The sequence below is a fragment of the Sceloporus undulatus genome, chromosome 8 (genome assembly GCF_019175285.1).
Source record: "Sceloporus undulatus isolate JIND9_A2432 ecotype Alabama chromosome 8, SceUnd_v1.1, whole genome shotgun sequence".
Classification (NCBI taxonomy): Eukaryota; Metazoa; Chordata; class Lepidosauria; order Squamata; family Phrynosomatidae; genus Sceloporus; species Sceloporus undulatus.
The window spans coordinates 9,053,021-9,067,355 of record NC_056529.1 but is presented as its reverse complement, the minus strand read 5'-3'; the positions used below and the strand labels follow the sequence as shown (position 1 = coordinate 9,067,355).

Sequence of the window (14,335 nt, the reverse complement as noted above, 5' to 3'; positions counted from 1 at the left end):
AAAGGGCTTTAGAGATTAAAGCATTTTGAATTGAAATATTCCCTTCCCAGCTGGCTCTTGTGCCGAAGGGGGGCAGATAACGCCATTCTCTCAGAGGCCCGGCTGGTTGTTTTGTTCTTAGCAATGTCAGAAAGGAGGTTTGTTTCTACAGGTGCTCTTCCTCCTCACTGATGGCAAAAATAATGATTGGATATAGTTGCCTTTGCCATAATGTTATCAAATAATTTATCATCTATTGGCTGGGTTGTAAAGCACAGTCCAACCCCATCCTGCCATGCAGGAACTCTCAGTCAAAGCATCCCCATTGACAGATGCTTAAAGACCCCAAAGAAGGAGACCCCACTACACTCCAAGATTATATATTCCACTATCAAACAGCTCTTACTGCCAGGAGGTCCCTCCTAATGTTTAGGAGACCTTAGGTATCTCTCACCCTGCAGTCCTAACCCCTTGTCCCATGTTCTGTTCTCTGGAGCAGCAGAAAACAAGCTTGCTCCCTCCTCCTCCTCAGCATGACTTGCCCAAGTGGGGCTCTATGGCCAAGTGGGGCTATCTTTCAAAGGGGGGTTATTACAGTGGGTCTTCCTTGCTCTCTATCTATCCACCGGGGTTTGGCTTCAGGACCCCTGTCCCCTCTCAGCCTCAGAGGAAGGCGAGGGCAACCCTTCCTGAGGATAATGGCCAAGAAAACCCTATTATTATAAGGGGGCCATAGGGGCAAGTCACACTCTCTCAGCCTCAAAGTGGCCATGTTTATGAGTTTGTGAGGAGGAGGAGGAGGAGGAGGAGGAGGAGAACGGCCACCAGGGCTGCTCTGGCTCTGAGGAGGGCGTTTCTTTCCCCGCTTCCAGAGGCGAAGGGAGGCGCCTGGCCAAGCGGGGCCCTCCTCCTCCTCCTCCTCCTCCTTTCCCTGAGGCTTGCTTTGCTGCTGCTGCCTCTTGCTGAGGGGAGACTCTTCTCCTTCTCCTCCTTCTCCTTCTTCTCTGGGGCCAGGATGGGCTGCTGCTGTCGGGCGGCGCTGGGCTCCTTGGCCCTCCTGCTCCCTGCTCTGCACCTGGGTAAGATTTACTCCAGGGCGTTGGGGGGATACGTGTTCGTGTGGATGGGTGTGTGTGTATATAGATATACACGTGTTTCTGTAAACAGGACGAGGAGAGGAGCCCTCCTTCTCCTTCTCCCCAGAGAAGGAAAAGTTCAGAGGGAGAAATGAAGAGAGAGAGAGAGAGAGAAAGACTGAGGGAAAGAAGGTGGAAAGAGGAAAAGCCCCTCCTTCCTCTCATTTGAATTTGTTTTCTCTTATCTATCTATCTATCTAGATATCTAGATATAGGTATATAGAGAGATCTAGATAGATAGATGATAGATAGATAGATAGATAGATAGATAGATAGATAGATAGATAGATGTACATATATAAGCACACACACATATATATGTAGGTATATGTGTGTGTGCTTATCTATCTATGTAGGTATCTAGATATAGGTATAGATAGATAGATAGATAGATAGATAGATAGATAGATAGATAAGCACACACACATATACCTACATATACTGTATGTGTGTGTGCTTATATATGTACCTCCATCTATCTATCTATCTAGGTACCTATCTAGATATAAAATTAGATACATAGAGAGAGAGGTGCCTATCTAGATCTAGATCTAGATATATATAGATACACATACACATATGTCTGCCTATATATGTACCTCTTTCTATCTGTATCTATATAGGCACCTATCTAAATGGTACCTATCTAGATATAGACACACACACATATGCATATACCTATATGTGTGTGCATGGCTATATATGTACCTCTGTCTATAGATACCTATCTAGATACAGATTTACCGTGTCAGCAGTGTAGTATGTTCACCCCATCCTGGTTCGCAAACATTGAGGGGAAAAGTTACCAGATGTACTGTAGCTCCTTTTCCCCATCCTGGCAAGAGAGGAAATTTGCCTAACTATCTCTCATATAGCAAGAGTCCGTCTCCTTTGGTTTGCTAACACAATTCCATAGTAAATTTATACAAACACGCTATTTATAGTATATTCACTCTGTCCTGCATTTAGGTTCCTAGTGTGGTTTACCAGTGGAATGAAACAACGAAAATGTGAACCAAGAAAGTGACCAGATACAGCTCTTTTATCCCATAGACCATCCTGGCAGCAGAGGAAATTTATCTATTGTAGCTGGAATGCATCTCCTTCAATTTGCCAACACAATTTAATAGTAAATGTATATACACACACACATACATGGACATAGATGTGTAGATTTACCATGGAGTTGTGTTACCAATCTATAGTATGCTCACTTGGTATACAAATGGGATAAAGGAATTTTATCTGCTAACTTTTCTGGTTCACATTTTAGTTCTTTTATCCCTTTGGTAGACCAGCCTGGGAATATGAATGCAGGAAAGGGTGAACATACTATAAATTGCCGACACAATTCTATGGTAAATGTACACACACACACATATATAAACATACATATTGTGTGTGAGTAAATTTACCATGGACTTGTGTTAGCAAAATGAAAGAGGTGGACTGCTGCTTAGCATTTTGAAAGATATTTTAACAATTCAAGTAGCAAATGGGTTCATGGGAAAATTACACCGGGCAGATAAAGAATCAAGGGCCAAGAAGAAGAAAAATCATTACTGCTAGTTGGTTAGTTTTATGTTATATAATGGAAAATGAGATCCGGTGTTAAAATCATCAATTAGAACCAGTTAATAAGCATATAGAACAAAAACCTATCATGAGGAAGTGTGATTTAGTTGTTGTTTTATGAATATATATATATATATATATATATATATAAACACCCCAATGATTGCAATGGTGAAGGAGAGATGAGAAGCATACATGCATATATTTGTTATATGTAGAGGTATGCATGCTCCCCCCCCACGTTCTGTCCTTACAACAGCCCTGTGGGGTAGGCTGGCTTGGTTCAGGGTCACCTAGCAAGCTCCAGTACCATTTGAACCCTGGTTTCCCTAGTCCAGCGTGATCCACTCCGATCTATTCACTTTCTCTCCTCTTCCCTTCCTGCATCGGAGTAAATCTCTCTTTATCTGGAGTTGTATTTTGAATCAGTTTCAGGAGGGTAGACATGTGGCATACAGAAACATACCCTGAAAAACTATCTAATTGTGGTCTTTTCTTTAAAGAGAAAAGACCACAATTAGATATAGATCGATATTAGAAAGTATTTTTATAATGGATAATGTATAGAACATATCACAATCACAAGCTAGGTTGTAGCATCGGGTTTAATGCGCATGGCATGGTGTCACGGTTTAGATTAATCTGGAATGAAGGAGTATGCAACACTGCCTCCCACAAAGAAGAGGTTCCTCATTTTTTCTTTTCATGTAGATTTGGGTCTAGTCCCTGTTTTGGTGGCTGAGGTTATTATTAGCAGTGTGGCTGCATCCGCACTTCAGAAATAATCCGGTTTGACACCACTTTTAATTACCATGGTTCAATGCTGTGGAATTCTGGGAAGTGTAGTTTGTTCAGGGCACTTCCCTGAATTCCATAGCATTGAGCCATGGTGTCAAACTGGATTATTTCTGCAGTGCGGATGCAACCTGAGAGGCATGGAGGAAGAGCATTTTCTTCCTTCTCAGATGTTTAGTGGGGCTTGCATGCAGAGCGCACAGGACTCCATGCAGTCCATGTCTGGTTTTTTTAAATGGGGATTTTTAAATATGAAACCTTGCAGGGGAGCTATACCATATTTAAAAGGTGAATCGCTGCTCTTTCTAGAAGCAGCAAATTCACCCCTTTTCTTTACTGAAAAAAGGGGGTTCAAACTGTCTGGAGGAGTCATGAGACATGAAAATAGCATTAGGGCCCCATAGGTTCTGACAGCATTCTCTGTTTTATGTTCCAGAGCTGTGACTCTTGCTCTGAATCTTCTCAGACTCCAACTAAGTATTGGGTCTCCTTTCTGCTTAGTAGGTTGGTTCTTTCCTGTCCCCTTTGTCAACTTCTGTTTCAGAGTAAGAAAACAAGAGTGAACTGTAGCTCCTGGTTTGGAGAGTAGGAAAAGCCAAGATAGAAATCAGCATTTATAAGCCAGTAATGATTGTGATTTGTGGCTAGTTGGATAGTAAAAGTTGGAAGTAAATTGCATAAACCACGATTCTAACTGTAACTCATCACAGTTTGGATTATAACTCTAGTAAACATAATTGCTTTTTACAATTCACTTAATGGCTGGGGAAAAAATAACTTGATGACTGTCATTCTTTTAGCATAAGGAGTAGTATCTTCTTCTTACTCCTAAACCTTGTCAAAGGAGTTTTATTTTGGAGCAATTTTGTATTTTTAGAAATATATTTTTAAAGTATATAAAAGTGGCAACATGCTAGTAATGAGCAATGCAGCTCATTAGTAATGAGTAATGTTAATACAGTATGCTCCTTTCTTAAAGCAAGAAGTAATGAATCAATTTTTAAAAAATGTCCAAAGCTCTGGAACCATGGCTTGTTAACCTTTCATAAAAGACTGGATTAAAGCAGAGGTGCATCAGGGATTGCCTTGACATGCTAATATGGTCCAATGTATGGGCTTACATCAGTTTAGCTGTCTTGGTAGGATTCCTCTAGAGAATCCTGGGAATTGAAGTTAGGTGGGAGTGTAGAAAATGATCAGGTTGGGGACACCTCACACTGGGGTTTCCCAAAAAGGGTTCTGTGAAGCCATAGGGTCCTTGAGATATCTCTAGGGGTTTCAGAAGTGATTGTGATTTTACAACATCACTGTTTTTTTCCAGGGTTCCCTGAGACCTGAAAATTATTTCAAGGATTCCTTCAGGGTAAAAGGGTTGAGAAAGTGTCTTTCCCACTTTGCCCTGTTAGAATTAGAATACCAGGCTTCACCAGGAACAGGGGATGATAGTTAATATATGATGCAGCTATATGAGTTCTTTCGTTCCATCTTCCTTTTAAATTGAAGTTTAATATCATGCTCATGAGCTTTCTGTTCTTTTTTCAGAGCTCCTGCCTTTTCTTTCATTATTTCACATAATAATAATAAGCCCTGAAAGAGCACTCTCAGCTTTTTATAGAGATGGCCGGCCCCAAGATCTTTAATAAAGGGTTTTTTTTCTTCTTCTTCCGAGTGTAGCTCAGGGACTGGAATTAATAAATAGGTGACAACAAAGAAAGGAGTGGACGTGAATGCAATCTCAGCAACAATTGTCTTCTTCTAGCTTCAGCTATTAAAATGTTTGCTTTTTTTGTCAGCGCAGTCCTGTGTTTTCCTCTTGTTGGGAGATGGACTCTTACTTTAAAAGGGTAGGAGAGCTATATAGTTTTCTATTTTATCTATTATCTCCCTCCCATCTATATATTAATGTGTGTGATTCTGTTCTCAAAGGTAACACGCCCTGCCGTTAGGCACAGTGGGATGGCCACCTTAGAAAGCAAGGGATGGGAAGGTGAAAATGCTGACAAAAGTCCTGCCTTGGGTCACTAAAGCTAATTTCCTGCTTTTGGTGTGTTGGAAGATGTTGTTCCGTCACTAATGCTAATGTAAGTTTCAGCTCTCAGTCTGTACATGTAGCAGGAGAAGAAAGTAGTCTACTTCAGACAGCAAAATTTCTCAGGCCAGTCCTGATAACACCTAGAGCAAGCTCTTCATGCATCTCCTTTTTGGAGACAGTGTTTTGTTTCAATTATTAATTTAACCATATTTAAATTGTTCTTAATCCTTGTGGGTAGCAGGCATCATACAAATATAACTGAAACAATAAAAGCCTCCAGAAATAACATCATCATCATCATCAAACAGACAGGATCAACCTTGGCAAGCAAGAATGATTTTGAACTGGTACTGTCAGGAAGTTCCTCTTAATGTTGAGGTGGAATCTCTTTTCATATAGCTTGCATCCATTGTTCCGGGTCCTAGTCTTTGGAGCAGCAGAAAACAAGCTTGCTCCCTCCTCAATATGACATCCCTTCAAATACTTAAACAGGGCTATCATATTACCTCGTAATCATCTTTTCTAGGCTAAACATGCCCAGCTCCTTTCCTCATAAAGCGTGGTTTTTAGACCCTTCACCATTTTGGTGGCCCTCCTCTAGACATGTTCCAACTTGCCAACATCCTTTTTTAATTGTGGTGCCAAGAAATGGGCCCAGTATTCCAGGTGAGGACCAAAGCAGAATAGAGTGGCACTATTACTTCCCTTGATCTAAAGTTTCTAGACACTATATATCTATTGATGCAGCCTAGATTTGCATTGGCCTTTTTAGCTGCCGCATCACACTGTTAATTCATGTTCGACTTGTGATCTACCAGGACTCCTAGACCCCTTTTACATGTAGTCTTGTTAAGCCAGGTGTCCCTCATCCTATATCAATGTTAAGGTCATTTTGAATTTTGATCCTCTCTTCTGGGGTATTAGCTGCTACTCCTAATTTGGTGTCATCTGCAGATTTGATGAGCATGCCCTTTATTATTTCATCCAAGTTGCTGATAAAGATGTTGAATACCACTGGGTCCAGGACAGAAACCTGAGGAACCTCACTGGTCACTTCTCCCCAGAATGAAAAAGAGCTATTGCAGAGCACCCTTTGGGTTTGGCCAGTCAGCCAATTACAAATCCACCTAAGAGTTGCATTATCTATCCCACATTTTACAAGCTTGTTTGCAAGAATATCGTGAGGGACCTTGTCATAGGTCTTACCAAAATCAAGATGTGCCACATCCACCTCATTCCCTTCATCTACCAAGCTGGTAATGTTATTTTTAAAAAAGAGAAAGAGAGATCAGATTAGTCTAGCATGACTTCCCTCCTATGTTGGCTTTTTACTCCCACCACTGTACTTTTGAGCAGTTTTTTTTTTAATTTAAAGGTATGTTGCTCACAATAGATTGCACTATGTTTCAAAAATATTTGTTTCATGGTGGCACTCAAATTGTAACCCCCTCCTGTCAAATGTTTAAACTTTTAGAAGTGCTTCAAATAAGTATTTCATTATATCATCTTATTAATTCTGGGATATACTGTACAGGCTTTTTGAGATATCCAGAGTTCTTTATCGGAGAAGAATGGAAGAAGGAGTACCTATGAACTTATCTTGTACAGAGTTATCACAATTTAACATAGTCAGGTGCTTGCTTTCCTTTCTGGGCAAAAATGCAAATTGGTCTCAAAAGTGGAAGATGAGTCACAGAGTGATAAAGAGGTAGAATCATTTTATGGAGGGATCCTTATGGAAAAGCAAGTTGCCCAAGGGCATATCAGAATCTGAAATGACGCTGCTAGGAACCCATTCCTAATCTTATGGATACTGCAATACAGATGTGTTTAAATGTAGAGTCCTTGAGTGTGACTTTCATTTGTTTGATTAATTCTAATCCCATGGTGAGCCTATGGGCTTGGACTAACATATGGCTTGCCACCTGCGGGTGCTATGGCCTTCTCATCCTAGGTTGGCAAATTGCCCTGGGTGACCAGGATGTGACCCTGCAGAGCCTCTGACAAGGTTACTCAAAATATGAGTGACAAATATAAAGATCCAAAGCCACCAGCTCCAGGAGCACTCTGTGTTAGGTCGGTGTGTCTTAGTGGTCTCATGTTACAATCAAGAGAACTTGGAGTTTAATTTGAAAACAAAAATGCTGTAGGTTTCTAGTTCTCATTATTGTGGAAATGGAACAAGACCGATGATAAGCCTAATGGAAACATTTTGAAAGGATCAGAAATGACAGCATGTGCTAGTGACAAGGAGCTAAAATCTACAAATTGTGTTCTACAGGTTCACTCCTCATGTTGCAGACTTGGTTCCTTCCCCACTTGAACAACTATTAGAGTCTACCAAGGCTATCCAAGGGAGTCAACCAAAGCAGTCTGCCTATATGGCAAGTCATTTCCGTTCTCATTGCACGTGGAATACATAACTTGTCACATGATTTTTGGCCATTTTTTAAAGAGCTGTTACTGACACTGCAAAGCGAATGTATGATGTGGAGTTTTGAAGCTCTCTTCTTTTGAGAAAGTTTTTTCTCCATTGGTGTGATTACTGAGGGGAACACTGCACATCTTGCTGTGGGATTCTTGGACATCAGAAATGATTCTAGAAGGAGTTGTAGGGTTAGTGATGGGCAAATCAGTCAGTTTTGGGTTCATGTCAGTTTTTCATCTATTTAGTCACTTGTTTTTTTCCCTATCAGTCTGGGTTTTTTCCATTTATTTTCATACACAATTTCCCTGGATATCTGCACTTTGTGGACAATATTTGAACTGTGGTGTGCACTATAGAGTTTGGATAAGTATGCAGCCAAAATGATTACTCTGTCATGATCTATATATTAGTCTGAGTAGTATGAATTAGCTTGTTTGATAGCTTTAGAAATGTGGACCAAATGGACTTGTATGAAATGCCTGTGATCTTCTGATCTTAACTCTGTATGTGCTTTTCAGAACATACCCAACAACTTCTTACATCTATATTGGAGTAGGCAAAGGGAATCCCTGGTTGTTGTTGTTGGTGGTGGTGCCTTCAAATTGGTTCTGACTTATGACAACTCTAAGGCAATCCTATCATGGAGTTTTCTTGGCAAGTTTTCAGCTTCTTTCTACTGGGTCACCTGCCACTAAGCAGTGTCCCTGTTCAAGGGCTGTCCATCCCATGCCTACTTTAAATAATTCCCAGATTGGAGAGCAGGGAACTTCAGGTTTCCCATAAGTGCTTGGTCAGCTGTTTGAACAGGATGACACACAGATCACCTGAAGCCCATTCACATTGCACAGTTATAGAGGTATTATTCCACTTTCATTGCAGTGGTTCTATCCAATGGAGTCTTGAGAGTTCACCTCTCCACACCACAGATCCCATTTTCCCATAGGATGGAACTGTGGCAATTAAAGTGGAAGAATATCATAGAATCCTAGAATTGGAAGAGACCACAAGGGTCATCTAGTCCAACCCCTTGGTATGCAGGGACTCACAATCAAAGCACCTTTAAGAGATGGCCATCCAGCCTCTGTTTAAAAACCTCCAAAGAAGGAGACTCCACCAGTCTCTGAGGGAGTGTATTCTACTGACAAAGAGCTCTTATTGTCAGGAAGTTCTTCCTAATGTTTAGATGGAATCTCTTTTCCTGTGGCTTCCATCCATTGCTTTGTGTCCTATTCTCTGGAGCAGCAGAAAACAAGCTTGCTCCATCCTTAATATGACACCCCTTCAAATATTTAAACAGGGCTATCATATCCCCTCTTAACCTTCTCTTCTCCAGGCTAAACATCCCCAGCTCCCTAAGTCTCTCCTCATAGGGCTTGGTTTCCAGAACCTTCACCATTTTGGTCACCCTATCTTTGTGTAGTGGGAATGGCCCCTGATCACAGTTTTGTCCACAACAGTGAGATATGTAGTATTTCTGTTCAAATTGCAGCAATTGTTTCCAAATTTACAGCTAGACATGTGAATTATCAGATGGAGATTTTGTGCATATCTCTGTCCTCTTTTGTGTCCTCTCTTTTTGGCAGTCTGTAAGTGGCCACCTAGCCAGCGAGGTCCTTGTTGATAATGAAAAGCTCCTCTAAGATAATGGGGCTTGAGCCTAATGGCAACCCCAGTTTGAGCCAGTACAGGGATTAGGGGGCTGGGATCATGCTGGGAGTTTAATGGCTGGCTAAGAGGCTCTCGTGGGTGGCTCTGTGTGATGAGTGAGAAAAGGGAGGTGGCTCATATTCCAGGCTTCTTCTAAGCAAATATTTCAGAAGATTCCCATAAATTATTGCCCTGCTGCCAAGAGAGGAGGGTGAAATGGGGTGTCTCTGGCATGCCCAATTTGGACAATTTGCCCCGCAGTCTATACAATTGGCCTTGACTGGTTGGCATCCAGGACAGATATGGGAGCAGTTTCTAAGGCTACACCCACCGTGCAGAAATAATGCAGTTTGACACCATTTTTGGTTCCACAACAAGCTACCATTCCCAGAATGCCATAGCCTTGAGCCATGGCAATTAAAAATGGTGTCAAACCAGATTATTTCTGCAGTGAGAATGCAGCCTAAGTGTGTTAATCAGCATCATTTGACCTCCCCTGAGGGGATCCCATCATCTCTGGCTTGGCACTACCCATCTGACTTTTTCCTTTTCCTGCTGGGGCATTCAGAGGAGCTGGGAAGCCCAGGGATGTGTTTGATCAGACTGAACTAGGCCAGTGCCTTTAAAATATTAATTGTTTTCCTCCTGTACTGATGCTAAAATACCTTCCGGTGGTTTTCTGTGTCTGCCTTGCGTAGGCGCACATCGCTTCCCGGACAAGGCTGGGCCAGCTTTAATGGCATGGGTACGTGCACACATCCATGCCTTTGGATTGTTACATGTGCTGAGTCCTACCAGTCGTAAATGTCAACATTACTGGGTTCATATTTTGACAGTAATAAATGACAAGTAATGCAGTTTTCTTCAGGTGGGGTAGGACGTTCCAAAGTAACATACCAACCTACTTTATGCATGTCCACTCACAGAGACAGGTGTGTGTGTATGCATGTGCATCCAAGTGTGCACATCATGAGTGGTGTTTTCTACTTCATTGCTTCTTAAACTGTCTGATGTAATCCACTAGCATTTCCCTCCAGTGTGTCAGGAACCCGCAACATGTTTGTGTTATTGGAAATGATTATTTCTTTTTTCTTGGAAATTTTCTTTGAACTGGCAGCTGGTGGCTTGAGATCCAGCATTAGTCTTAGACCACCATTTTGAGTAGCACTGCTCTAATTACTACTTCTTGTTACTTTTAAAGAGCATTTTAAAGCATTTTAAATATATTTCCCCCTGATTTTGTATCATACTGTTGTTGTTGTGTTCCTTCAAGTTTTCAACTTATGAGAACCCTAAGGCAAACTTATCACAGGATTTTCTGAGGCTGAGAGTGTGTGGGTTTCCATGGCTAAATGGGGATTTGAACCATGGTCTCCAGATTCCTAGTCCAATGCTCAAACTACTGCACCATGCTGGTTGCCACCATACTGTTATTGATCTTAATTTCCCCCCTAAAAATGGAATAGGAAGTAACTTAACATTTTGAATAATATAATTAATAACACTGTGACTTTTCTTACCACTGTATTGTTTAATGATAAAGGAATTGCTTTCCCACCACTGGAATAAGCAAAGTAAATTACTTTTTTAAAAGTTACTTGCCAAGCTAGACTGTTGTTTCTAGTCCAATAATTGTATTTAAACAGAAGTGACTTTAGTAGAATGAGCTGTAGTTTTGACTTTTAAATTTTAAAAAATGATAAGAGGGGGAAAATAAATATTAAATTAAATTAAAAATTAATGGCGAAATCAGGGGTGGGTAGACCTTTGGTTCTCATGGGCTACATGTAGAACTATTGACAGGTTTCCAAAAAAGAAATAAGGGACAATCGGAGTTCCGATATGCAGGGTTGACAAGCGGAGCTATTAACAAGTTTGAGTTCTACTAAAATACCAAATGAAAGTATTGATTTCAGTTAGTATAGTCATGTGATTCTCTATGAAATTAAGGTGTTGAAATTGATAAATGGTTTCTGCCTTTCTGGAGGGCCCACATCCCAAAATACATTATTTTTTCACATCTTAATCTATATGAGAAGGAAAGCTTTCCAACCTTCAAATAGGGGGACATCCCTTACAAAAAGGGACACCTGCCAGCCCTATAAGAGACAAGCTTTCCAGCCCACAAATAAGGTACATCCTTTGTATAAGGAATGCCTAGCCACTCTAAGTGCTGGACAGTGAGTTGATTCCTGATATATGTGTACATAAAAACATATGGAACTGGAAACATCCAATGAGATTTGAAAGAGAGACTGAATCTTAAGATGACCACAAAAGGTTTCATTCCAGAAGTGGAATGGCCTTCTTCATACAGAATGCAATCATTAATAAATAATATGTTGAACCAGATAAAACTGTATATATATATATATATAAAAGGTTACTCTTCATATACTTGCAAAGTAGTTTGAAAATCAACCTGCAGGGATTTCAGAAAAGGTGTATCTCCAAAGTAGCATGCCAGGCAACTGATAGCCTTTGGAATGGAAGGCAGAACATTATAGTTTTGCCATTTATTTCTATGCAGTTTAACAAGCATGAGGCTTGTAATTATTAATGCAAATGTACAGTCCCCTGTCCTTTTCTATTACTGGCCCTTGAAGAAGACAATACAACTCTTTCTTAAGACATGTTGAGCTACTTTGTGGAATAAAACCTTCTCTATACATCCTGAAACTCAGTCTCTCTTGTTTTAATATTTATGACACATACTGTATATTGCGTCCTTCCTCTCTAGAGATGGCATATGTGGCCCTTTTCTCCTCAGAACAGCCCCGCAAGGTAGATTAGGCTGAAGAAGAATGGACCCAAAAGTTTAATTGTGACTGTGCTTGAATTTGACCCTAGACACCATTCTAACTGGTACACTGTTGATGCTGGCGATGATATGAAGCTGAGTTTTGCTATTTTCATCTGCTTGCAGTGCTATCCGAGGAGCCCATGAGTGCAACTAGCCAGAAGTGCAATGCCATCTACAAGGGGTTTGCTGAGTGCCTGATCAGCCTTGGGGACAGCATGGCTCAAAGCGTTCAACAACAGCAGGGTGATGACAGCAACCAAGAACAGCAGGAGTTGGACACTATCTGCAAGTCAGTGTAGGATTCTTTCTCCTGGGTCATCTGTAAATAAGAATAGAGCTTGGGGAAAATCTCTCTCTCTGTGTCTCTGTCTCTCTCTTTTAGACTAAACCCCTATAATTCCTTGGCACAGACACTGGGCATGCTTTCAACTTGGCTTCTAGGATTTAAGTCATGGATCTCTTTACAGGTGTTATCATTCTTGACATATAATGCTACTCCTCCTCCTTTCTTGTTTGGTCTGTTTCTTTGAAACAGGTTATACCCCTCTATTACTCAACAACCCTGTGAAGTAAGTCAAGCTGATTGAGAATGACTGGTCTTGGGTTGTCAAGTTCATGGCTTGGTAGGAACTCGAACCTGGATTTGTCCTACACTCTGACCAATATGTGAAAGGGGGTGGGAGAAGAGAAATTGGAGTGCAAGGGGGGGTTGGATGAAGGGAAGGTGTGCTGCATCCGGCATAAGGCATGAATTTAAAAGAAGGAGGCTTGAAGCAGGAAGAAAAAATAAATAGAACCAAACACAGGAAAGACCTTGCAAAAACAAGTGATGGGAAGGAAAGGAAGAGATGTAGATGTGATGTGATATAGAGTCAGTCATCTGGATGTCACAGTATAGTCACTCAATATCAAAAACAACAAAGAGGCTTGTGGTATCAAGACTAACACATTTTATTTGGCCTTTTAGAAAGTATCCCACTACATCGGATACAACATCCTAATTAAGCAGCTGGTCCCTATGGAACCTGCAGCTCCAGAGGTAGGATACTTCTGGATCAGTCACCAGGGAAGACAAGTGAGTGTGTGCTTGTGAGCTTCCCAGAGACACTGCCTGAGGCTTTGTGAGGTAGCAGGATGCCAGACTGCATAGATCTTCGGTCTGATCCAGCAGGACTTTACTTATGTATGAACATCTTTAGTTTGCCCTTACCCTGGAGTACATTGAGTTCAATGCCCTCTTTTCCTCTATGACACACCATCTTTTTACTCTCACAACAATCCTTTGAGCTGAGAGAATGTGACTGGCCCAGGATTGCCTGGCAGCTTCCATGGTGAATGAGAATTTGAACCTGGATTGCTCTGGTCCTAGCCCTTTTCTAACCCAGGAGTGACTAATGGCTACTGCACTGGTGAGGTGGTGAATACATTCCAAGTTTAATCCACCCTTCAAAGGAACTGCCCAAAGTGCTATTCCAGTTTTGAAAGCAAACTTTTGTGTCTTACATAACTCTTTTAAGGGACAGGCATGAAAGCAGCCCCAGTCTAATAACAGTACTGGTACTAGTTGTTGTTGGTTCTTCAGATACAACTGCAACTTTGTGGGGAGGTGGACATCAAGCTCAGTGTTGTTGGATTTCTCCACTGCTTGAAAATCTTTTTAATAGAGGTGGAGCCATGTTTATTGTGGCCTCCTTTTTTTGTTCCTTCAGTCAAGTGATGCCTCATGCAAGCAGAGCCACCCCATCTCATTTCCCTCCTTTTCATTTTTCTTTAGCTGGGGAGGGGATAGTGGAGAGGCTAAATGAAAGGGGACCTCTGGCCCTCCAGATATTTTGGGCTGCAATTTCCACAGTGCTTTACCATTGGCTAATGTAGCTGGGGTTTCTGGGAGGTGAAGTCCAAAACTGCAGGAAGTTGCAAGGCCTAAATAAAGATCCCTT

The 14,335-nt window shown here is 41.3% G+C and overlaps 1 protein-coding gene across 2 annotated transcripts in view; it reads left to right on the top strand.

Annotated features, from left to right (window-relative positions):
* The first annotated feature begins 924 nt into the window (after positions 1-924).
* Positions 925-14,335, top strand: part of NRN1L (neuritin 1 like) — a 14,722-nt gene continuing 1,311 nt past the window's right edge. The window contains exons 1-2 of one of the 2 annotated variants that reach the window (XM_042438108.1): positions 925-1,058; positions 12,519-12,684. In XM_042438108.1, the coding sequence (XP_042294042.1) occupies positions 995-1,058; positions 12,519-12,684 (230 nt within the window). In that variant the 5' untranslated portion in view covers positions 925-994. Of the gene's footprint in view, positions 1,059-12,518; positions 12,691-14,335 lie in introns of both variants that reach the window. The other variant, XM_042438107.1, reaches the window with a different exon arrangement.